Raw genomic sequence first — 27,407 nt, forward strand, 5'->3', positions numbered from 1 at the left:
AATGGGAACAAAATGCAACAGAAACCGAAAATTGTTGCCAGTAAAAGTGGTACATGTTCATTTATAAAATTATTTTAAACGGCGGTAAACCATTTTGAATTTTAAACTAGAGTTAAAATCTGTTGCGGGAACATCTTTGTTGTTAAATTTTCTTTCCAATAAGCTGATTTTAGTGAGTAGAACTGCACATGTACCACTTTTCCTGGCAACGAAATTGCCATTGTGATATATACCAGAAATTAAAAAGTGCGTATCTCCAGATTTAGTTGTCAAAAATCACTTTTTCGTTATTTCCTTACCAGATCTTTGCTAACAGAAGCCGTTGGTGTAAAAAACACAAAATCGACAAAAATGGTTTATGTACCACTTTCGCTGGCACCGGTTCATATTATTTAAGGTAATTTTATGTTTATTCTTTACTTTTACCCTGAGTTTTTAGTGGCAAATTCCTATTTTCTGTTTTGGAAAAGTTCTGTTCTTTAGGGGGAGTTATTTTAGTCATTTCAATTACGATATGAAAATTATTTTAAGCTTTTAGTGGATTGTATTCACTTGTCATTAGATGAGTTTGTGCTATTCCATTTAATTCCACTACTTTATTGTTCCTTTGACATATACGTATTTCGACCTGAACGCTGAGGTCGTCTTCAGTGTCTCGTACTCGACTCATCGAGTCTCATGACAAGCATTTCATTTAAGTTATGTTCGTTCTGAGAGACATACTGAAGCACCAAATATGTCACATTTTTATAATTTCTTGCAAAAACAAAGACGAGAATCACAGCAATGTTATATCTTCACAGAAGTTTTTCAAATTCACTTTATTGAAGAAATCTACAAAAAGAAATATTGAATTATACTTTCTATACACCAAGACTGTGTGGGAGGTAACAATAAATGGCGAACATGTTATCGATTTAATATAAAAAAGGCTCACCTTGGTAAGGAATGAATTTATCCAGTTCACAAATGTTTTCTTCTGTACACGTTCTTGTTCATCTGAAAAGACAGAGATAATATTTATGAATGATATAATTGCAATTGTAGACATGAATATTATCCACACACATCTAAAGTATTGTTTATCGATTATATGAGTATCCTGAACAAAGTTCGACAGTAATATAACCTTCCATCGCAGTTTCTAGCTGCGAACTAACGTTTTTCATAAAACGGGCATGCCCAATTCCTCTACAAACAACGTCATGGAGACAAAAACAAAAAAGTCATAGCTACATAACATTACACTCAACATTACTCCATATATTACAGGTACACAGTTCAATCAAAATGCAAATCAAACGATTCCAATATTTTTTTACACGATTAGAATTCTTTAATTTCCCGGTTAACCTGATTTTTCACAGCTTTTTAAATACCACCTGCATTTTCTTTGATTTTTAGTGAATTTTTCCATGGGGTTAACTCATAGTTTCATTAACGCTAAAGGTCTTAATCGACTAAAACCCACCCGTGTAAAAAAAAGAACTGGGTGTATCTCTCTCGAATCAATCAGCCCATTCCATTGTAAATTATTTGAAAACACCTATTTTCGTTGCAAAACATAAATGATGTTATTATCGCTTCATCTCGACAATGGTAAACTGCACAACGAAATATACCAAAAATATGTACCCCTACATTATTTTAATGCGTTAATCAATTCTAGTATAATATCGACCACACTTATTCCGTTCTCCGGGAGAAGCAAGAGCCATCCATTACTTCGAATAGTTGGTACCAACAACTAGGGTTTTTTTTTGTCTTTATTTAGGAGACTTGCAGCCCGAGGCTGGCTCGTCTCCGGATCCAACAACTAGGGTTTGTTACCCCATTCTCGGCATAACATGCAAACAAATGCATTTAATTATTGATATTTATTACAAGAAACAAACTTTTCCTAGGCTTCATAGCCCGTGTAATATTCCATTGGGATTTACTTCTGATTTAAATATAGTTATCCTTGCTAAATATAGTTTTAAAAGGCTTTTTATTGATTTAAATTTATATGGTGCAGCAGCTATACACTGCCAAAAATATCTATATAAGATATATGTGTCGCCGTTATAAATTTTTTCAATAGCTCCATCCTAATATAATAGATATGGAACCACACATAAAGTTTATTTGGATATATATATATATATATATATATATATATATATATATATATATATATATATATATATATATATATATATATATATATATTATTAGTAGTTTGCGTGGAGAATGATTATGTATGCGCTGGTATACATCATAAGTTAAATCTAAGGATTTTTGCCAATAAATATGTGTGGATTTTTAGTAGTGTAGGAGAATCCACATAAAAGTTATAAGTTAAGTGTTTATGAACATTAATAGTAGTTCTTGATACTACAGATACTATAGATACTACAGATACTATAGATACTATGATACTATAGAAATAACATATACCATTTACTTGTTGTGGCTCTGGTCATTACTCACAAGCTCCAATACTCACGCTTCCACGGGTCTTCCGATGATAATCGACCGACAGCTAAGGGTTACATATTTAGCTAGTAGTGTAGCCTGAGCACTGTTGTCCTTCTGTAGCATACTCAATCTTGTTTATTAATTTATTCATCTCGAAATTCATCTGAAACAATTTCAACATGTTTGGATCAGACCTCACATGTACATTTCATTTAACAAGTCATAAATTGCAATTGGACCCAACTGCTTTAGCAACATTACACTCAAGTGCATGCGTAGTCAAATTTATTAACAGACCTACTTTTTTAGCAAACCTCCTTTGAGTTTATTACATGCACATGTTTTCCTTACTTAAACCATAATATGTTTTGGGCACTATTAAACAAAAGCTCAAATTACCATCCAATACCAGCTACGTGTTCTCATTCTTTCTTGACATACATTCTATGTTATGAGCAGTCATCAATATGCCACCCGAGTAGAAAAGGCATATGTTGTTTTCAAAACATATGTCGCATGGATAGCCAACTCGAAAGTGATTGGTTAAGATGGAATTTGTTATGTACATACACGCACCTCCCATAATTATAATGTAGTGTAGAAATATGATAATTGTGTAGAGTTTAAGTTTCAATTGTACAAATCTCAAATCTGAAATATAGTTCAATAGCAACAGTCAAACTGGCTAGTTATTGTATATCACTTCACTGCTTTCCTGATATACCAAGTCAAGTACTAAGTAACAACATATTATACTTCTGACATGAGATGGGGTTTGACAGTGGACTCTGTTGAACTTCTATAAAAAGCTGCAAATATCCGCAGGCCCTATCAAAGCGACCATGTGCCGCTCAAAGCGCACACGCCTAGTCCTAACGTTGAGTGGGGCTTTAAACGAATTGGACCTGAATGGTCCAGCGTTCGGGCGCAGCAGGGACTATGTCCAAGGACTTGGCGATCCCTCCCCAGGCCAACTGCGAGTTGTGGTGCCTGCCTAGGATGTGGTGGGGTTTGACAGTGGGCTCTTCTCACTTCTATGAAATGCTGCATGTATTCGCAAGTAGACTCCACCGAAGCGACCGTGTGCCGCTTAAAGCGCACAAGCCCAAGTCCTGGTGTTAGGTGGGACGCTAAACATACCTTGCACGACGGCCCTCCGACGAGACAGGAGGTTTGCGCATGCCCATTTAAAAATAACCATTACGAACGACATAGAAGATAATACGACGATACAATCGGCAACTACGGATTTTTGCCGAGTTGCCAAAAAAAACTAAGTGTGTAGACACCGAATAATGGATCACATGGAACATGGAACTGGAAGTCTCAGACTTCGCAGCTTACGACATGATAATCTACGATGAATTACATCCCCGCAACTTCGACGTCGTAGCACTGCAGGAAATCTGTTGGACAGGACATAAAGTGTGGAAACGCGGGCATCGAGCGGCTACCTTCTACCAAAGCTGTGGCACCACCAACGAGCTGAGAATTGGCTTCATAGTTTTGGGCAGTAATGGTAGTTTTCGTGATCGTCATGTGAAAGCGAAAACAGTTTCATTTTCATTTTCAAGAGACCAAATGAAAATGTAGCGGGTTCACGGTCACCTGTCTCAATACAAGCAGTCATGATAGGAATGTTGCTTTGTTTTGAAATCTAAATTTCTAAATAGTTTTAATAGATCTGTGCAAATAACTTTAGAAACTTCTTTCAGCCTTGGCAGTCTGTGAAAGCAGCAAAAACGAGTTTGCCTTTACATCCGACAGTTTCGGTTTTAAATTGAACCTTTTTACCTTTTTCAAGGTATAGAGGCCTGGAATTCGAACATCGACCTGATATGTAGAGTTGTAGAGAAACCTTTGCACTAGAACATATTTTAATATTAGGCCTCTGTCATGAGTTGAGCATGAGCATGATTGACCGCCCACAGTTGCTATTCCATTTTTGCCAGGCCAGGTTCTCTGTAATTACACAGAGAACCAATAGATGAAGTTTGGGACTAACATCATCTTCAATGTGTAAGAACTGGTGTGTGTGTGTGTGTGTGTGTGTGTGTGTTTTTTTTTCTTCCTAAGCAATGGAGGGGAAATCTGCTCAACAGACATCCTGGATTGTCCAGGAAGTGCGAGGCAAGGGATCACCTCCAATAGCAAACGAGGGAGGCAGGACTACATCCCCGACCCGCTAAACCGTTTCCATTGCCGCCAAGTCCATAGTCCCTTCGGTACTTGAGCTTGAGCTTGAGCTTGATTGACTGCTCGTAGTTGCTACTCCATTATGACCAGATCAGCTGTTCTTGCACAGGGAACCAACAGATGTTTGCTTGGGACTAGCACACATCTTCAATGTACAAGTACTGGTGATCTCATTTGTTAGGTCATACTGGCGCCTGCCACGTCAGAATGCAAGTCAATGTAGGGAAGGGGGAGGAAATGATGATGCAATCACTCGTCCACTGCAAGCCGAATATACCTCTGCACTTGCCACGAGTTCATGCGGAATTTGTTGGAATTTCTGGGTTAGGTTGGAGAGGCAGGGGTCCGTCTTGGTTAACGAGCTGCCAATGTGATAGATAGGAGAAGGTAACTGATGGAATTTCTAATTGGATGTAGGAAACGAGCTCTATAGTTCATTTCCAATTCTAGCAGATTACTGTTAGAATACTCAAGTTGAAGGTATAGGAATAGTAATGGAAACGGTATGGAAGTCCATTTCCAGTTCTAGCGATTGCTAGAACATAAGAAATAAAGAGAAAGATAAAAAGTAGGAGAATGGAACGGACCTGGGATTGAACCCATGACCTCCTGCGTATGAGGCAGAAGCAGTAGCCATATGACTACCAAGCCCGCCTCGAAACAAGAGAGATCACGCGCTGAACTGATTAATTTTATTGCCGGCCGCGCAACGCAGAACACAATAATTCGGCCGACCGCGCGATCGTTCTGTTGTCCGAAACAAGAGAGATCACGCACTGAGCTGATTAATTTTATTACCGGCCGCGCAATGCAGAACACAATAATTCGGCCGACCGCGCGATCGTTCTGCTGTCCGAAACAAGAGAGATCACGCACTGAACTGATTAATTTTATTACCAGCCGCGCAATGCAGAACACAATAATTCGGCCGACCACGCGATCGTTCTGCTGTCCGAAACAAGAGAGATCACGCACTGAACTGATTAATTTTATTACCGGCCGCGCAATGCAGAACACAATAATTCGGCCGACCGCGCGATCGTTCTGCTGTCCGAAACAAGAGAGATCACGCACTGAACTGATTAATTTTATTACCGGCCGCGCAATGCAGAACACAATAATTCGGCCGACCGCGCGATCGTTCTGCTGTCCGAAACATGAGAGATCACGCACTGAGCTGATTAATTTTATTACCGGCCGCGCAATGCAGAACACAATAATTCGGCCGACCGCGCGATCGTTCTGCTGTCCGAAACAAGAGAGATCACGCACTGAACTGATTAATTTTATTACCGGCCGCGCAATGCAGAACACAATAATTCGGCCGACCGCGCGATCGTTCTGCTGTCCGAAACAAGAGAGATCACGCACTGAACTGATTAATTTTATTACCGGCCGCGCAATGCAGAACACAATAATTCGGCCGACCGCGCGATCGTTCTGCTGTCCGAAACATGAGAGATCACGCACTGAGCTGATTAATTTTATTACCGGCCGCGCAATGCAGAACACAATAATTCGGCCGACCGCGCGATCGTTCTGCTGTCCGAAACAAGAGAGATCACGCACTGAACTGATTAATTTTATTACCGGCCGCGCAATGCAGAACACAATAATTCGGCCGACCGCGCGATCGTTCTGCTGTCCGAAACAAGAGAGATCACGCACTGAACTGATTAATTTTATTACCGGCCGCGCAATGCAGAACACAATAATTCGGCCGACCGCGCGATCGTTCTGCTGTCCGAAACAAGAGAGATCACGCACTGAACTGATTAATTTTATTACCGGCCGCGCAATGCAGAACACAATAATTCGGCCGACCACGCGATCGTTCTGCTGTCCGAAACAAGAGAGATCACGCACTGAACTGATTAATTTTATTACCGGCCGCGCAATGCAGAACACAATAATTCGGCCGACCGCGCGATCGTTCTGCTGTCCGAAACATGAGAGATCACGCACTGAGCTGATTAATTTTATTACCGGCCGCGCAATGCAGAACACAATAATTCGGCCGACCGCGCGATCGTTCTGCTGTCCGAAACAAGAGAGATCACGCACTGAACTGATTAATTTTATTACCGGCCGCGCAATGCAGAACACAATAATTCGGCCGACCGCGCGATCGTTCTGCTGTCCGAAACAAGAGAGATCACGCACTGAACTGATTAATTTTATTACCGGCCGCGCAATGCAGAACACAATAATTCGGCCGACCACGCGATCGTTCTGCTGTCCGAAACAAGAGAAATCACGCACTGAACTGATTAATTTTATTACCGGCCGCGCAATGCAGAACACAATAATTCGGCCGACCGCGCGATCGTTCTGCTGTCCGAAACAAGAGAGATCACGCACTGAACTGATTAATTTTATTACCGGCCGCGCAATGCAGAACACAATAATTCGGCCGACCACGCGATCGTTCTGCTGTCCGAAACAAGAGAGATCACGCACTGAACTGATTAATTTTATTACCGGCCGCGCAATGCAGAACACAATAATTCGGCCGACCGCGCGATCGTTCTGCTGTCCGAAACATGAGAGATCACGCACTGAGCTGATTAATTTTATTACCGGCCGCGCAATGCAGAACACAATAATTCGGCCGACCGCGCGATCGTTCTGCTGTCCGAAACAAGAGAGATCACGCACTGAACTGATTAATTTTATTACCGGCCGCGCAATGCAGAACACAATAATTCGGCCGACCGCGCGATCGTTCTGCTGTCCGAAACAAGAGAGATCACGCACTCGCCAAGTCCATAGTCCCTTCGGTACAACCAGAAAGTAATGCTTCAAAGGGGGGCCAGTGCACAACGCACTCTCGAGGTTAGCTGCGTGTCCTTGCAGCATCGAACATCGTGACTCGCTTTTTTAGAAGAACACCATGATATCGTGCCAGCGCATTACCGGCTTTCCAGGTGGCCTTACCACGCCCTATGTCCTCGGAAGGTGGGCAGGGTCGACTTCGCGCCTGCTTCCCTCTGCACGACTGGTATCAAGAATGATGATGCCGCGTGCACCCCAAATTGAGCTTTCTGCGATAGGGCCTATTCGCCAGCACACAGAGGGACTTGCCGACGCGGTGCCTACACCTGCTCCAGCCTTGACGAGGACCCCTTTCCGTTCTCGGGTTCGGAACCCGCCCGGTTGACCGACGCCGCGAAAGCGACGATACCATGTTGTTCTTCGCGCGGCCACTTGTTCGATAAAAAGATCGAGTTCGACCACAGAGCATGACCACCGGTATGACCCATGAAGCCGACTCCGATCCCTTGGACCACCTCTTATTTGCGCCTGAACTAGCCATCCTTGAGTCCACGCGCCACCTTCTGTGTAGCTCCGAGACGATTTGGGCGATAGCCCCTCGTTTCCTCTAAACCTGCGCACACCAAACACTCGGGCGAGGCCGAGCAAGCCAGCTGCGTTACCTGCACTGTGATTTTGCAGCACGCTTAAACGCCGGGCACATCGAACCCCTCATGGGGTGCTTGCTGTTCACAGCTTTGCTGGAACAAATCAAACAATTGGGAGGGTTCGTGCAGCATTGTGCCTTATGTCCCTCCAATCCGCAGCGTCGGCAGAGATTGCTTCTGTCAGGGCCTTTGCAGTCCCATTGCTTGTGCCCCGGTTCCAGGCACTTGAAGCAAACTTCGGGTTGCTCGTATATGCCCACAGGGCATACCGACCATCCCACCTTGACGCTCCCTAACTAGACTACCTTGGAGGCGTCCGCTGCAGATAGCCGAGCCAATGCTACCTACGTCCCTGCCGGACCTTTCCGTAACCGAACGGCTGCGGTGGGCGTCTCCACTTCACACTGTCACCACAGTGCCGTGACGAGCTCTTCGACTTCGGTGATCTCGTCCAGGTCTTTAACCCTTAGATTCACCTCCGTCGTGAGTGCCCTCACCTTGACCGTCTCGCCTAGGACCTCCTTCCCCAACTTCTTGTAGGCGGCGCCCTTTTGCGAGACGCCCCGCTTCAGCTCGAGGATCATCTTGCCCATCCGGGTACGTCTTATTCGACGTACGTCGGCGCCGAGTTCACTGAGCTTGACGTCACTCTCCATCTCCTTCAAGACGTCCGAGTACTTAGCCTCGTCCGCCGTGATGACTAGGGCATCGCCCCTGGAGCGATTGGCGCCTACTCTAGACTTCTTGCTACCCGCATTCGCCTGGGCCTTCTTTTCGGCCCTTGACGTCTTCGGTTTCCTCTTGTTCTTGACCAGAGTCCAGGAGGCGTCATCCCCCTCTATTTCCCTGGTGTGGTGCGGCTGAGAGCTCTCAGCCCGCTGTAACCCCTTACCACCGTCTTTCCTGGGTAAACGGACCTTTCCAGGGTTTGGAGGTACCTGGCCGGGGTTCAGCTTCCCAGCCCCACTACCCTTGTTCGGGGTAGTAACCCTCCGCGTTTTGGAGCGGCCCCCAGGGAGCTCATCCCCTGGAGACTGTCTCCCCCGTTTTTGTGTCTGCTCCGTTGGAGCAGTCACCCCCGACGTACCCGCAAATACTTGAGCCTCATTCTGGGTAGACTTTGGTACCACCGTCTTCGCTGGCACGCTTTCGGTCGATTCGACCTTGCCCGAGTCCGCGAATCCTTGAGCCTCAGTCTGGGTAGACCTCGACTCCACAGATTTCACGGGTTTACACTTGGCCGTCCCGACCGCCCTCTCCAGCTTGGCGTCCAGCATCGACTTTCGAAGTTTCAGCAAGCTCCTCTTGAGGTCCTTACTGATATTATGCTTCGATGACGCAAAGTCGATGATGGCGTCCAGCTGTTCCGTCGCCACCTCGAAGGCCGAAAGCCCATCGCGTTTGCGGTTCATCGCCTCCACAAGCCATGGGCCGTCAATAACCCCTATCGGCGTTTTTTTAGCCGAGATGAAGGTTAAGTGACCCACGCTGGCGCTACGCACTAAGCTGCCGACTATTGCCTCTGGCCTCCTAGGCGGAGACCTGAACAACCCACCTCTTGCGAAGGGGTTGTCGCCTACACTACTACCACTAATTGAAGAATTGACTTGGTTTTCCATTTTGGTCCCACGAGTTGCTCGGGAAAAGAGGTCCACCACGCCAGAGCCCAGCATGACGCGGTAAGGGACAATTACTGTGGAGGGTGCCCAGATACCCCACATGCATCCCCTCGGCACGGGTCGCTTGACGCCTTGGGATTAGGGGTTAGGGACGATGGTCCCGGTCTAACTCGCAGTGGCCATGGGGAGGGGTCGTCAAGCCCTTGGACAAAGTCCCTGCAGCCCCCGGTGTGTGTGTGTGTGTGTGTGTGTGTGTGTGTGTGTGTGTGTGTGTGTGTGTGTGTGTGTGTGTGTGTGTGTGTGTGTGTGTGTGTGTGTGTGTGTGTGTGTGTGTGTGTGTGTGTGTGTGTGTGTGTGTGTGTGTGTGTGTGTGTGTGTGTGTGTGTGTGTGTGTGTGTGTGTGTGTGTGTGTGTGTGTGTGTGTGTGTGTGTGTGTGTGTGTGTGTGTGTGTGTGTGTGTGTGTGTGTGTGTGTGTGTGTGTGTGTGTGTGTGTGTGTGTGTGTGTGTGTGTGTGTGTGTGTGTGTGTGTGTGTTTTTTTTGGAAACAATCTCACCAAATAGCATCAAGAACTAGCTGAAAATCGACTTGATAGCGTTGAAGAGATGTGCCAAGGCGTGGCTTTTTTTTCGTTGTTAACGTTTCGATGTCGTCTCCAACCATAGTTTGACTATATGGTTCAATCTTGTATGCACGCACAGTTTGCCCCGCGATCCTCAGTCAGCAACGCTTCACTCAACCATTATTCATGGTGAATTCACTCTCTTATCTTAGCAGCGACTGAAGTCGAGTCAAGTACGAGACACTGAAGACGGCCTTACTGTTGAGGTCGAAATACGTATCTGTCAAGATACAATTCTCGCTTAACTTTTCAAAAGGACCTAAGTAACATTTTTTTCATGTTGTTGTTGCTGTTGATTGCGCTATTCAAATTAATTCATGAAAAAAATGTTACTTAGGACCTTTTGAAGAGTTAAGCGAGAATTAAGTGGTGGAATTTCAATGGGATTGTACAAACTCGTTGACAAGTGATTTTTATTACCGGCCGCGCAATGCAGAACACAATATTTCGGCCAATCGCGTGATCGTTCTACTGTCCGAAACAAGAGAAATCACGCACTGAACTTTTTAATATTAGGCCTCTGTAATGAGTTATTGACAAACTACTAAATGATCAAACACAGATTACTAAATGATGGATAACATCCTTGCATACAGCAAAGCATGCGATGCTGCTCTGTCTAATACGCGTTGTTCGGTATAGCTTTACTTCCATCGCTAGGTTCGCTAGCGTTCCAAAATCATGGAAGGACCAAATTCTCCATTATGACCCACAGTGCTAAAAAGTACATATAGGTATTATCTGCTACAACATATAAAAAAACTGAAAAAATCGTTTTTGAGAAAAGTGATTTTTAAGTTTTATTTCCAATGATTGAACATTTTCTTTCACAGCGTATATTTTTTTTCACATAGCCCCAATGTAACTCAAAATATTGCCGAGGAAACCAAAACGATAGGACAAGCCGTTTTCAAGTTATATTTTTTTGAAAGTGGTCAAGGTGATTTTGCTTAGGCCCTTGTCAAATGTTAGGCTTGAGTCAAAATGGAAAACCAATGATGCAAATAATGTTTTGACGTAGGACTACGTCTGTGTTTTCTATATTGGGGTACACTTTACGATTGTGAAAATCGGGGACCGTCACAAAGATATGATAGACTTTAAACTTCAATATCTAAGCCGTTTCTCGATGGATTTTCAATTTTTTTGGACCATTAGATCAAGGATGAGTCAACGCTTCTTCGTATTTATTTGAAAATACTGATTTTTAACTATTTATTATCGATAATTGATAAAAAGTCTGGAAATAGGTCAACCAACCAATCACGTAGATGCATCACTAGCACAGACATCAAAAATCAATCACTTGCTGGTTTGGATCTAATCTTCAGTTTGAACAAGGATTCACGCAGAGCAGACGCATCAAAGCGATCACTGCGGAGCGGACACAGCATCACGGAGGCGCTAATAAAATTTTCAAAGGAAATCCATCGCATTGGTGGTGGTGCTCGATGTGTTGCTGCAGATCATTCAACCTCAACGAACCAGCATTTCATATGAAGATAGGGTTGACCATAAAAATAGCAATCCCGCACCGCCAGTGCCGATGCTGAAAATTGTGGTGTCAGCTAGTTGAAAAGTAGCATTGGGAAAAGAAAAAAGAAAAATTGGTTCTTCTCAGGACCAACATTTTATGAAAAGAAAGAGTTAATTGCGAAAATGGACTGTTTCGGTGGCATTCGGTTTGGCGTGGTAGGTTGGTTGCTGTTAGTGATTCCATCCATTAAAATTTACTGCATCATCTCCCTCCGACGCGCTATCAAATTCGCTATTTACGATTGAGTTTTGCACTTTGAAGAAAGTTTATTTCGGATAGTCGGATCAACCTTCTTTTGTAAAAAATGGGGGCTTTTGTATAATATCAATGAAGACGCCACCTCAGGGGAAACTATCTACAGCAACCACCCATCGGTGAACGTCGCTCGAACAGACAGATGCCAAGAGATAATGTGTTGTAATATGAAGAAACTTCCTTTTGAGTCAAATTTCTGTCGCCATTCTTCGCAACAATACGCATCTTAGATAAACAACATCTCATAACCAAATTCAGAATCTTGCGAGAATATTTCATAGGATTCTTAGAATTTGTCATCCTCCGAACGGTCGTTGTCTGCGGAATCCCGATCGAAATGGCTCGCGCGCGCCGAAAAGCAGCTTTCTTATATCTAATGAAGTAATTCCATTAGCCCCGCCCCTTCATTAATCGTTATGAGTGCACATTATATTTACACCCATATCAGATCACAAAGGGGCGGGCTAACGGGCCTAATTTCGATGCAGAGGAGCGGACACAGCAGCACGAAGGAGTGGGTGCAGGGTGGCAATGCTGAAAAATTATTTCTCCCTTTGGAGGCTTAGCGAAAAACCATCAAGTGGCGGTCGGGCAGTTGCAACGCAACAATCGACAAGCGATTGGATGCAGTTAGTTATAGGAATGGGAATTGGGAAAAGAAAATTAGTTCTTTTCAGGACTAACATTTTATGAAAAGAAAGAGTTAATTGCGTTAATGGACTGTTTCGGTGGCATCGGGTTTGGTGTGGTAGGTTGGTTGCTGTTAGTGATTCCATCCATTAAAATTTACTGCATCATCTCCCTCCGACGCGCTATCAAATTCGCTATTTACGATTGAGTTTTGCACTTTGAAGAAAGTTTATTTCGGATAGCCGGATCAACCTTCTTTTGTAAAAAATGGGGGCTTTTGTATAATATCAATGAAGACGCCACCTCAGGGGAAACTATCTACAGCAACCACCCATCGGTGAACGTCGCTCGGACAGACAGATGCCAAGAGATAATGTGTTGTAATATGAAGAAACTTCGCCTTGAGTCAAATTTTTGTTGTTATTCCTCGCAACAATACGCATCTTAGATAACCAACATCTCATAACCAAATTCAGAATCTTGCGAAAAAAATTCATAGGATTTTCAGAATTTGTCGTTCTCGGAACGGTCCGTTGTCTGCGGAATCCCGATCAAAATGGCTCGCGCGTCAAAAAGCAGCTTTCTTCTTTCTTTCTAATGGAGTAATTCTATTAGCCCCGCCCCTTCGTTAATCGTTATGAGTGCACATTATATTTATACCTATATCAGATCACAAAGGAGCGGAGCTAACGGGCTTAATTTATTGAATACAAGAAAGCTGTTTCCAGAGCGCGCGAGCCATTTTGATCGGGATTCCGCAGAGAGCGGTTGAACAAGATTTTACGCAGGCGGACGCAGCAGAGCGAACACAGCAGCACGAAGGCGCTCTGGTAGCACTTTCAAAGGAAAATCATCGAATTGGTGGTGGAAGTCTGCGTTGGTGGTCGTCATTCAACCTCAACAACAAATCAAAATCTTGTGAGGAAATTCCATTTGACTGCTACTGACGCCATCCGTTTGAACAAACTCATTGCATCATATCCCTCTGACGCGCGCTTGTGGTTGTGCTACCAAAGGGCAAATTTCTGTCGTCGCCAAACGATGGTAATCCGGAAAAAATCGATATCATTTCTAATGACTAACGAAACAAAACCAAAGAATTTTGCCAGAAAATTTCACTTTCCGTCGACGACGGCCAAATCGATGAAGACGCCACCCTAGTGGAAAATGTCGTTTAGCTGCCTTAGTTTTTCAAATGGCGCATTATTAAAAACAATAAATCTTTACAAAATCGTCATTGTCGTTTAAACAGCCGAACAGTCTGTTTGTCTGGGTAAACAATTTTCCCAACGGTCAAAACCTCTTCTTGGATGAATAGTTTAAGTCCTGAAAAGGACTGTTTGTAATTTATTCTTGAAGTCCCGCACACTTTGCCACCAGCGCTATAGAAAAGGATGCGTGTACGCTTCCATCGCGTGCGGAGGTCGAACGTTGCAAATTAATATATTTGTGTTTGGTTTCGCGCCACCACCGATTCTGCTTATTTTTCCTTTATTCCGGACATTTTTGAGCATAATGTCTTCTAGGATTCTGATGATATCCACTGAAAGATAGGCGAGTGGCTTCAGTGGCGATGCGGCCGATGAGTCGTTCCTTTTCCATGGCTGGTTCATCCAACTGGGAGCTACTTTCAGTTTTTTGATTCGGTTGACCTCCAAGCAGTTTGCACAATGCATATAAATTTTACACAAATTATAATTAAAAATACCCTTCATTTCGTATAGTTACGTAGTCCTACGTCACCATTGCGTACAACCCAATTGGGCTGCACCTTTGAGTTTTTTGATAACAAAAAATGTATACCTATGCAAAATTTCAAGAAAATCAAAAATACAAAATTAAAATTTCGAAAAAAAAATCATGATTTCACAGAGAATTGCTCTAATACCTACATCTTGATATTTTCAGCCATAACGCTGGTGTGTTCAGATTATTTCGTTTTTAATGCTTTTTTTAGGTGCCGACAATCGACCACCTTTTTCTAAACGCCATAAAATCAATCAAATTTCTGCACCAACGATTGGCTTATATCAAAGATTTTAAAGTTCAAGATAGTCCACTCTTAATTGTCCCATACAAACCGTTGGCGAATAACTTTTCTGTACTGCAGCACCAACTGTTGATTAGAAGTCTAACTATTTTAGTAAAAACGATCAAAGTATCTTTGACTTTTCGCTGTCCTATGAAAAATATGTAAATAACAAAATCAACAAGAAACATGTTGACGGATTCTAGCTACATATCTATTTTTGATTGATTTATTTAAATTGAAAGTGCGTTTACTTCAGCTGACCGGGGACTATTCGTGACGAATAGACGACGGAGTAGTGGGAGGTAGGAATAAATTCTTAAAATCTGGGAGTTAAAATAAAGAATGGTTTTGTTTCAGATGCTGATTGAAAGCAAAAACCATAATCGTGGTCCGTGTATCACCTCAGGCAGGTTTCGCTACAGATGCCAAGGCTTTAAGCGCAGTGGGACTGATTTGGTTTCCAGACAAGGATCGGCTCTGAAGACCCCGGAGGGACTGATGGTGAGGCGTCTCCAGATCCCTTTTGTACGTGTGGTACCCCTTAAAAGTGTTCGACTTTTTTGACATCTCTCTCTCTCTCTCTTTCTGTGTCTTTCAGGTCGTGAAAGGTCACATGTGTTTATAATTGTTGGAATAAACGGTTTTGATTGTTTTGGAAGGAACGGTGCGCCTCAACGCGCCGTTATAAAGGCAACGATGCGCTGCCACGCGTTGCTGTGATAAAATAGTTCGACCGCCATCCGTTGAAGCGCTGTTCGCCTGTTTTTCGCAAGAGTGGTCTATATTGTTAATATAATATATTATAATATTTGCTTATACACGTTAAAAATGAACTACTCAAAATTGAGTCGAATCCGACTCATTTTCATTAAAAACGGGGCAACTCAAAATTTGAGTAAAAGATACTACTTCAATAAAATGATGATTGCACTTAAACTAGGAGTCTGTTTGTCGTAAAATGCACTTAGATAGATAGATAAACTTGATTCGCATCTGTCGTATTAAAAATTGATGGAAGGCCAAGCTTAACTTTCGCGAGATCATCATTTTATTGAAGAAGTATCTTTTACTCAAATTTTGAGTTGTCCCGTTTTTAATGAAAATGAGCCGGATTCGACTCAATTTTGAGTAGTTCATTTTTAGCGTGTATGCATAAAGGCTTCCATTGGAAAAAAATATCACCACTTTGTTCAATTGGGCGAAAGTTATGAACCAAGAACAAAAGGGCGTCGACTACCGACCACCTTCCCCTACTTGTTCCTGGTGGAATCAACAAGAGTCGTTTAGGGCAAAACCAAATAAACGGACTTACTACAATGAGCTGACATAACAAATATGATATTCTCTAATCGGTTTGCATGCGATATTAGCTACAAAACGCTCAATGTACACTGAACGAAAGCTTCATCACCTAATCGTCTGCTAGCTGATTTGCTCATGCCCTTTAACGATAATCAGTCGTGTATCGGATGATTTTCATTCGGGCCAAGCCGACGACGATGCAGCACATCCGAATGAGCATCATCCGTATGAAAGCTGATGAGCTGTTAAAAAATGATGGAAAAAATAGATGGAAAACAAGAGGTGATAGTTCGAATTTCGAATGGTGTAAAATTGATTTTTGACTGTTTTTATATCGATAATTGAAGGAAAAGCAATAGTTATTTATGCTTTCGGGTTTGTTCCGCAAATTAGCCATTTGTAATTATAACTCCAAAAGTATACAGATCAATGTATTATCTCATTTATTTAAATATATTAGATTATAAATATTGGTTTTTGATAAGTATTGCCAAGCACGGTTTAAAATCGCCCCATTTATACAACTTATGACTCGACCATATTAAAACTATTGGAAACTTCACCCTTAGCTTTGCATCTACGGTGATTTCGTGCACAATAATATTTATAGCCGTCCACTTCTCCATTGGTTGTCGATGACTTGTTTTCACTCCCGCTCGTTATGTGTTCGGTGAGGAGTTGGATCCGCATTTCAGGTCCGTGGTTCCCAAGGATTCTGACGATTCTGATATCTAAAAAAATGTTAATTAGATTCGTATACTCCTGGCAACATCAGTATTTTATACTCACTCCAAATACTATCCAATATGCCAATACGAACAAAATAATGAATTTTCTTTTTTGCAGTCGTCTGAATTTCAACACGTCTACTTACGTGCTTCTCTCTGACTAATAATGCGACACGCGCTTTAGAAATCATTCAATATGCGAATGACTTTCATTGTCGGGCAGAATCAAAACATTTGTCATCCGCTTTTCGGATGACATTTCATTCATGCGGCATACACGCTAAAAATGGTATGCGCAATAATTAGCAAATCAAACAATACTAATTTTCCATCCAGATGATCATCATCTGAAATCACGTGGCAGTGGCATACGCTATGAAGGATTCTGACGATTCTGATATCTAAAAAAATGTTTATTAGATTCGTATACTCCTGGCAACATCAGTATTTTATACTCACTCCAAATACTATCCAATATGCCAATACGAACAAAATAATGAATTTTCTTTTTTGCAGTCGTCTGAATTTCAACACGTCTACTTACGTGCTTCTCTCTGACTAATAATGCGACACGCGCTTTAGAAATCATTCAATATGCGAATGACTTTCATTGTCGGGCAGAATCAAAACATTTGTCATCCGCTTTTCGGATGACATTTCATTCATGCGGCATACACGCTAAAAATGGTATGCGCAATAATTAGCAAATCAAACAAAACTAATTTTCCATCCAGATGATCATCATCTGAAATCACGTGGCAGTGGCATACGCTATGTTTTAGCATTCAATTTCAAGACAGGAAGGTTTATAGTTCGCGCAAATGCTGAAACAGTCGATTCATAGAGGATGTTTTTGCTCAGTGTAAAGAAGGTCACAAAATTTTTCTTTGGGTGTAAACTTACAATCAAGTATTGGAATTGGGTTGTTTAGCAGAGAAAAATATGAGGTTTTTTAAAGTTTAACATAAATAGCATGCTTTTCTGAACTCCAACATATTTTTATTTTGTTTGTAAACCTTTTACAGTAAACGTTCGCTAATTGGGGTTTTTCTAGTTGGGGCGCTTTTTAGTTGGGGGTTCGCTAATTGGGGCAAAACCCAATTAAAAAGCAGCTAAACGTCAGAATGTGATGTCAAAAACGCGTTGACGTTTTGTTTCCGTGTTTGGCGGGATCGATATTTTCTGGCGCGTAAAATTTTCCTTTGTTCAATGCAAAAAGTAAACAACATTGACGTTTGTCAAAACGCCCCAATTAGCGAATGGCATTCGCTAGTTGGGGTGAGGTCGTGCCCCAATTAGCAAACGATCACTGTATTTACATTTTTATACAGCAAACAATGAGCCATTTCAATCGATAGAATGACACTAACATTCATAGAATGACAGTTGGCCCATGCAGCATAAGAACAAATTTTTAGTCCCATATAAATTTAAAATGCAAATTAAAAATAGTTCCGGGGCTCCAAAAATTCTGAAAAATTGGGGTTAGGCTCAGTTTTTTATGCAGATTCAGAATATGTAAAAACATGTGTACCCCTAAACAATCCAATTAAGCGAAACAGCAACTAATGAAAAGTGAAGTTCTCACAGATAGGTCAAAACTTGAGGAGAGGAACGGATTCAAATCAACTACTTACCTGATGACAATTGAAATTATCAGCTTAATCTGAAGTCATTGCGCCCAATTATCACGATTTACAGGTTTATCGATAGGTGCCTAATTTATTTAGCACGGTGTTCAACTTGAAACAGTTTGGACTGAATCGCTACAATAAGATTTCGTGCTCCGAGCGGTGAAACAAAAAACAAACATCTAATCAATGCTAATTTACGATAACCTTTAATGTAAACCAGTTCAAAGAATTGAAGCATCAATAATGCGAAAGGCTTATGAAGCATGTGCACATCACAATCGTGAGATATTATTTATCTAATCTAGTAAGGTATTCTGGACCCTTTCCTGGCACAGACTCAACAGCAATAATAGCATTCATATTTGACGCTTTCCGCTTTGACGAGTACTGAGGATGCAGCGTGCTAAAACTAATGTCGTTTTCGGTTATTACTGGGTCGAAGCTAGTTCTGCCCCGGATCCGCTCTAACAGCTGTCAAAACGTTCGGTTATTCGTTCAGGTTGGATCGCGATCCGGGGCCATCCAGAAACCACGTGGTCATATTTTTGAGAATTTTCAACCCCCCCTCCCCCCATGTGGCTTATCGTGATCATTTGGCAGACCCCCCCTCCTATGACCACGTGGTTTTTTTTAAGTACAAAAATTATATACAAAAAAAAAACCTTGTGTAACTAAAACATATGGTTAATCGGATCAATTTTGAAGATGGACAATTTCAACTGATTTAAAATCATACCAAACCCAGCATGGAAATGACCACGTGGTTTTTTTTTCAAGTGCAAAAATTATATACAAAAAAAACCTTGTGTAACTAAAACATATGGTTAATCGGATCAATTTTGAAGATGGACAATTTCAACTGATTTAAAATCATACCAAACCCAGCATGGAAATTATAAATTTTCATGAATTCAAACATTTTGATGTTGTGTATCGGGTATTAGGATATCTAGAACTCGTACACCTTCGATGCATCAGGAGGATACATAAAAATGTGGACTCGCGAATATGTTATAAAAATTTCGAGAAAATTTGCAATAGTTTAAAAAAATTCCAAAATATCCCTATATTTTTTTATTTTTTTTATTTCTTTATTAGTGATTTTTTTAAATAATTATAAAGTACATCACTGAATATCCCTATAGATTCCTAAGAGTATTTGAAACCTTCCGTAGCTCTGGAGGTATTGGCAATTCTTAAGATATTACCCTCAGGGAAGCATCTGAACTGAACTCTTACAACAAAAAGTTTATCAGAGAATCACAAAGTTAATATGTAATCTTCGAGATGCAAATAAAACCTCCTACTGTTGTTTCTGTTGAGTAGCATTTCTGTAGAAATTCCAGTTTTGCATCAAATTAGTTTGCCTTCCAATATTATAAGGTTTTTCTAAGGGCATACAAGTTTTATTCGGAATCTCAAAACCAGGCATTGCAATTTATCCCATCATTTGATCTTCTGAGCAAAGATACTGATGATATGCTGGGATATCGATCTTAGTTATCTATCTACTCAGTAAACAAAGTGCAATGTTTGCCATGGAGAAACGTTTTTTCAATGCATTTGTTGTAGCAACGCTATCGCAACGTGAACAAACCCCGAACCGTGCTGACTATCAGGATCATCATCAAATGCTCAAATGATAATATCTTTCCAGAGTGCTCTTTGATTAGGGATAATATCTTTGCACAAGCAAAGATGATATCATGTGCTCAGATGATATTGTAATGCCTGCTCAAAACTCTCTTCATTATGCCAAGATTCTATAATTCTAATCAGAACCGTAACACAATGTGCTTTATATTCCTTTGCCTGAATTATACAATTTTGGCCTTAAATGCAAGTTTTCTTTTTAAATCTACAGTATTCAATATCTTTGGGTTCCTTTAGGTATTCTAGAATTTATTGTTATATTTTGGTAATTAACCCTTTCAGGGCGATGTAAAAGGATTTAACGTACATAATTAGGGTTTTCCACTCGATCTTGCCAAAAAGAGTATAGAAAGAACTGAAAACTCGTAAGTATAAAAAGTTTAGAAAGAATTGAAAAGAACTGAAAACTGAGAATATATCTACAAATATCTATGTAATCATAAGACATGATATTAAGGAGTTTTGGAACGACCCGATCAACCAAGTCCTGAACAATGTATCCGTGTATCGCTAAGCATCCAAGCAGGTCCATTGAGCCGATGCGATTTCATTTATTACTTTCACAAGCTACAATATCGACTGAAATAAAAACTCAGTCTAAAAAATTTTAAAGAAATTATGCTATGGGCAATTCAAAAATATTAAATTTTCTACAAATAGGGTAAAGTGCCCAATAGTGGACCCCCACCAATAGTCGACCCTCCAGCAATTTTTGCATTATTACTGCACAATGTCAACATTTTGCTATGAAATTCTATCGGGAGGACCTACCTTTCAGTCCTATGATTTGATGACATGCATTGGAAATGCTATGGAAAGTAAAATTAGATGATTTTTTACCATTCCATAAAAAATAAACACGAGAGTGTCCATTATAGGAATATTTTGGGGGTCCATAATAGGGAAGAAGAACGCCCCGAAACGGGACATGAAAATCAAATGAAGTGTCGACTATAGGGAAGCAATTTCCTATTATGGACCCCCAGGGGGTTTACTATAGGGCGAATTCGGTTAGACTTTAAAATGTTAATTTTAACGAATAACGACGTGTATTTGGGTGTTTTATGTATGTGTCGTAAAGAGGAGATGCAGAGCTTGTTTTTAGATATCAAGCAGAGTTAATAAGTTGAAAATTTCTAAGGCTTATGACAGGAAGAGCAAAATTCCGCTACTAGGGGGTCCACTATTGGGCATTTGACCCTAATGCAAAATTTCCATAAACAATTAAGAATTTTCCACAAAACAAGAATAAATTAACACTTCTAAATTTTTCTATAAAGAAATCCAAATTTTCCACGGAAAAAATACAAACATTTCATAAGTAAATCAATATTAGAAATAAATAATTACAAAATTTTCCGCAAAATAAAAATTTTGTAATTGTTTTTTGCTAATATTGATTTATTCGTGAAAATTTTGTATTTTTTTCGTGAAACATTTTGATTTCTTTATGGGAAATTCTATTTCATAATTGCAATTTTTGCTTTTTCAAGGAAAATTGGAAAATTTTCAACTGTTTATGGAAATTTTGCATTATTTGTTGTAATTCTATATTTATTAAAACTCATACCCTGATTTCTTTATTGGCAATTTCCTATTTTACTATGGAAAATTTCTATTTTTTCAATCCAAAGCTGGCTCATCTCTCAAAATTTCCAATTCTTCATTGACATTTTATTTTGATATCGACTCGTGGAAGCCAACGATGCCATACTAAACATATTTTCTCGGTCACTCAGATGATTCTTTCGAATAATTTTCCAAGGAACTTCTATTCCACATCTCGAATATGCTTCAGTCAATGGTCCTTTCATAAGCGACTCATAGAGGAATGAATGTATTATAGACCAATTATTATTTTGGAGTTTGGATCATTCGATTTATCCAATTATACAACTTATGAATGATGCATGATATAATATCCCAGTAGGTCCATTGGGTTGATATGACTTCAATTATTATTTATACAAGCTGCTACAGACTTCTTAGGTCAGAGGTTCCCAAACTGTGGGTCGCGAACCCCAGAGGGGTCGTGAGCTGTTCAGTGGTGGGTCGCGAAAGACAAATCTTAATTCATAATTTTGTTACTATTTTGTCCCACAAATCTAATCCATATTTTAAATTAGGATCTAAGTTACGATTGGATGATTAAAGAACAACAAACCTGACGAGGTCAACGGCCTTTTTTGTTATACGATATTTGGGCAAGTAGGAAGAAGTCCTATTCAATCCAAATCTAAGCCCCGAACTCAATCCAAAACCAATCCTAATCCAATTCGAATCCAATCTAAATCAAATCCAAATCTATTTAAAATCCAATCTAATTCAAATCCAAATCTAATTCAAATCCAATCCTAATCAAATCGAAATTTAATTCAAATCCAATATAAATAAATTTCAAATCCCATCCAAATCCAATCCACATCCAATTAAAAAAAAATGAAATTGTGACAAATACAATGATGGGATAAAAAGCAATTTATTATGATTTGTCCAATCTAACGCGAACTCATTTTTATCTAATTTTACAAAATCAATACATTTGGTACCTGGTGGGTCGCAAGCAATATGGAATTCTGTTAGATGGGTCGCATATCCAAAAATTTGGGAACCTCTGTCTTAGGTTATATATCGTCCTGGATGTCGTAATGTTTGAACTACTTTGTTATTCAAGGCCGGAAGCCCAGTGCTTCTAAGGCCCTACAAAAAAAGTTTGTGAACAAACCTCATAGTCATTGTGCAACTTGATGTTGACTCAAGATAATTTTGGGTACCTTGTCTCTCGGATCTCATGTTAATGGAAACTAGGATCATATGCTTATTTCATCGGATTGGGTATATACCGATGATGAGGACATTACAAATGTCTTGAATGATCTGGTAGATATAGTGGGCTGAACTTGAGAGCATTTTGGAGTACCTTGAGCATCTCGTATTCCTGAATATTAATCACTGGCTTAACGTTCAGGATGACCCATGTTATCTGAGTGTTTAGAATGATTCAAACATTTCAACTTCATTTGCATGCTCTTAGAATCGAAATCTTCCCAAGGTTTCGGATATCTGAGTTTTCAGGGTCAGTCAAATTTGAGCTCCCATATTCTTTCTGTAAAGCCAATATCTAGATGAACAATTTAACTGAAGAAAATGGTGGCCAAGATGGTTCCAAGATCTTCTGAATTTTCAAGAATAATTATTCTGGAGTTGCAAGGGAAATCCTTCGGAATATTGATAAGGCATTTTTTCCGAAATTCTGTGGAAGAGTTCCGAAAAATGTTCGGTACATATTTTGAAGAATTAGAAGAATCCGTAGAAGGATCCGAAATGCATATTTACGATGAAAATTCCATTAAACACCAAATTCCGAAGAATTTTCAGTATAAATTAGAAAAAAAAAATCAGCTTACTTTTTTTTACAGAATCTCTAAAGATTTTTTCAAAATCATCGGCAACTTTAATGAATCTTCAAAGGAAATTCTTCTAAATTTCCAATGGAATTTTTTTTCGTTTTCCGAAAGAAATTCTTAGACATTTTCAGCAGTTATTTTAAAATTTCCAAAAGAAATTATTCGGAATATGCCAATATATTTACGATGGAAATTCCTAAGATTTTCCAGTAGAAAATTGAAAAAAGTTCATCTGAAACACCAATAATGAATTTCCCGAGGGAATTCCGATGTTTTCACAAGTGAAAATAACGAAAAAAAATTGTACTTTTGAAGGAATTCTTTAAAAATTAAATCAAAATTTCAAAGATTTTCTGATGTGAAAATTCCTTAAAATTTCTAAATAATTTCCTGTGCATCTTTGCATGGTAAAGATTTGAAGCAATGTTTAGCTAAACCTACAAAGAAATCAAAATGACTTCCCAAAGAAGAATGAATTCCCGATGAAATTTTGGAAGAATTTATGGCACAAATTAAAAAAACATGAACCTTGAGAATTCTGAAGATTTTTTTTGAAGATAATCCATAGACTTATCCGTGGAAATTCTAAATAATGCCTCGAATAAAAAAAATACTAAAAAAATACTAATTTTAAAAAATGTGATAGAATTCATAAGAGCATAAAAAAGTATTCCGAAAAACTTTCATTTCAAAATTCAAAATTTGAAAAAAAAACAACAGAAATATCAAAGTGTTTCATGTGGCATTGGCTGTTTAATATCTTTCGGAAATTCAGAAGATTTTTTTGTTGAAAAATTTAGAAGTCTTCTTCTTCTTCTATGGCTCCATATTCCAACTGGAAGTTGGTCTGCTTTTCAACTTTGTATATTCTATTAGCATTTACTTAGTTATAAATTGAAAGCTTTTATATGCCAGTCATTGCACGGTTATATATCTTGTGTAGCAAGTACGATGGATACACTATACCTAGGATGTCGAGAATGTTCAAAAAAGAATTTTGCAATATTTTTTTTGTTTCTTGATATGTTGTAGCAGATAATATATGTATTTTGCACTATGGGTTATGATGGAGAAATGTTAGACAAAAAAAGTTATATATTTTTTTGAATAAGTTGGTTTTTCAAAAATGGTTGAAATATTATTTTTACGTTTTTATCAATTCGATTTTATGAAGGTACGTTAAATTTCTAATGGAAAAGGTACACTTCATTTTTTTATAAGTGCAGCCGTTTCTGCACGGAACCGCGAAACAACTCACTTTACGGTTCCTTTCACTCAAATCCGCCCTTGCGTGGAAGAAGCCAAAAATAAGTAAAATGCGAAAAAATCCGGTGAGTACTTTGCCTTTACTTCCGTGTTGAATTTATGTTATTTTCACTCACTCGAGACTATGGTGAAAACAACTCAAATTTGGCTTCTTCCACGGAACAACACACGTTGGGTCGATGCAGCTCTCTTTGTTTATAATATCATTCATGAGAGGGAGTGAGAAAACTACCTAATATTGAGTTAAGAAGAAGAAGTAAGAAGCGCGGCTACAAAGCAAGACCATGCTGAGGGTGGCTGGGTTCGATTCCCGGTGCTGGTCCAGGTAAGTTTCGGATTAGAAATTGCCTCGACTTCCCTGGGCATAAAAGTATCATCGTGCTAGCCTCATGATATACGAATGCAAAAATGGCAACCTGGCTTAGAAACCCCGCAGTTAATAACTGGAAGTGCTTAATGAACACTAAGCTGCGAGGCAGCTCTGTCCCAGTGTGGGGATGTAATGCCAAAAAAAAAGAAGAAGAAGAAGAAGGGTCGTGGGAGACAATATCAAATAATTTATTTCCCGAAATACAACCTCAGGGTCAACTATTTTGGGAAAGAATCTTTCAACCATACTAATATTTGACATATGTTACAGCGGAAGGCTGTATTCAATATTGCACATCAGGATGGTCAAATATTGAAAATAAATTCAAAAATCCTTGTACCTAACCAATAGTAGAGGACACGTTTGCATTTTTCAACCTTTTGGTATTGGTTGCAGTATATGAACTTGTATTTACTATGTTTTGGGCTTACATAAATTAAGAAATATAGCCAGGAGTTACAATTGTTAAGTCCTTTAACAGTGAATTTTCTTGAAAACTCCAGCCGATTTAGTATTTCTCAAATTTATCTTTTGATTTCAACACTAGGGGTAATTCAACAATGACGTCTAAAGTGTAAAGGGCAGGGGGTCTGACATTTTGTGACAGTGTGTACATTAGGTATACCAAAAATAGTGACAGAGGGGAAAGGGGGGTTGAAAAACTTTGAAAAGCAGTAGACGTCATACTTCCCGAGCAGGAGCGACGACCTCGATAACAGAAATTGGTATGATTTAGCCTTGCATAAGAGGTAAAATACCAAAAAATAATACCAAAAACTTATACGCAGAATACTTGAGGCATACCTGGGGTGTAATTGTGAACGATTTGAATAAACAACAAGGAAGATATGGAGCAAGAGTACGCATGTGAATCACCAAGTCGAGTCAAGTACGAGACACTGAAGACGACCACACAGTTGTGGTCGAAATACGTATCTGAAAAGATATCGAAAATTAAATAGTGGAATTAAATGGAGAGTACTTAATTCGTCTTAGCCGGTTGAATACATTCCACTAAAAGAGCTTTATATATTTTTCTGAAGTTCTGATGTCAAACTCCGGCCAAAATAAGACTACTTCCAAAGCATGAAGATCCACAACTAAGAAAAAAAGGACAGAAATCGATAATTATCACAAGTTTCAAGGATAACTAATTTGGTGTTAAAAAGGGCTTAGTGAACAAAGCACTAAAGCGAAATAATGAGATTGCATTAGGACTTGTTGTACACATAAACATAGTAGGAAAACACAATTTCATCTGAATAATTTCATTTGATCAAAAGAAACATCCATAAATTACGCAACGCTTAGCTGGGAGGGGTTGCGAGATGTATGACGATCCATATAATTTTTAGATGATTCATACAAAAAGTGTAAGATAGGGGGGAGGGGTGATGAAATAACCAAATTTTACTTTACGTGATTGGTGGACTTTCTTTAAGGAAGATTTCTTACTTTACGCCACGCGAAACCTGATATATTTTTACCTTTGTAGTTTTTTGTATATAAAAAAACAATGCTTTTTCGTATGAAAGTGCGCATTTCTAGGGCCCCCTTAGTTACGTAATCTTTAAACATTGCCTAATATATGTTCAATAAACATCAATTAAATGGTATTAACCCTTATTTGTGTTAATATATACTTAAAGCACATTATTGGATAAATGCGTACTCTAACCCCACCCGATGCGCACTCTTACCCCACCGGTGGGGTAAGAATGCGTTTTTTACTTGTCTTGCAATAAGGATTCTACTAGGGTTCTACTAAAACGAATCTCAATAATTTCAATATTTTTTCCGCTGGGTAACATATAGGAATAGTATTTGAATCATCTACTACTCTTGCCCCACTCTACTCTATGGGTTTCCGAGCCTCCTTTAAAAAGTTTGTTTTTGGAGCGAACATATAGCCTTTACGTATACTTTGTATTCGAGAAAGGCAAAAATAGAACTTATGGTGCATGCATAGATCTTTTTGATTCAAGATCCAAGAGATTAACTAGGAACATTGAAATTGCTCCATCAAATGCAATTCAGAAATACCCCCTATCATTTTTCTGGCTACACCACTGAATCAATGGAAATCAATATTATCTAGGTGAGCGTATGCCCCATATGGGTGGAAATCTTACCTCATAGCTTAAAAAGCTATTTATGACAATTTTAAAAACGCTTTAGAAATAGCTTTTTGCATTTATTTTTTTTTCTGGAATCCATTCATTAGTTTTCACAAGAAGTTTTTCAAAAGTTATAGAACAAATCACTTAATGTGGCA

The 27,407-nt window shown here is 39.7% G+C and overlaps 1 protein-coding gene and 2 long non-coding RNA genes across 5 annotated transcripts in view; 1 reads left to right on the top strand and 2 right to left on the bottom strand.

Annotated features, from left to right (window-relative positions):
* LOC134213892 (muscle-specific protein 300 kDa) overlaps window positions 1-27,407 on the bottom strand; it is a 154,947-nt gene that overhangs the window by 85,460 nt on the left and 42,080 nt on the right. For all 3 annotated transcript variants that reach the window (XM_062693354.1, XM_062693353.1, XM_062693355.1), the window contains exon 3: window positions 938-999. In XM_062693354.1, the coding sequence (XP_062549338.1) occupies window positions 938-999 (62 nt within the window). The remainder of the gene's footprint in view (window positions 1-937; window positions 1,000-27,407) is intronic.
* On the top strand, window positions 14,931-15,625 carry LOC134218354 (uncharacterized). The gene is made up of 3 exons (XR_009981316.1): window positions 14,931-15,074; window positions 15,130-15,297; window positions 15,371-15,625. It is a non-coding gene; the product is annotated as an uncharacterized LOC134218354 (long non-coding RNA).
* On the bottom strand, window positions 16,495-17,008 carry LOC134218355 (uncharacterized). The gene is made up of 2 exons (XR_009981317.1): window positions 16,864-17,008; window positions 16,495-16,805 (listed from the first exon to the last, which is right to left on the bottom strand). It is a non-coding gene; the product is annotated as an uncharacterized LOC134218355 (long non-coding RNA).

Source organism: Armigeres subalbatus, chromosome 2 (genome assembly GCF_024139115.2).
Source record: "Armigeres subalbatus isolate Guangzhou_Male chromosome 2, GZ_Asu_2, whole genome shotgun sequence".
NCBI lineage: Eukaryota > Metazoa > Arthropoda > Insecta > Diptera > Culicidae > Armigeres > Armigeres subalbatus.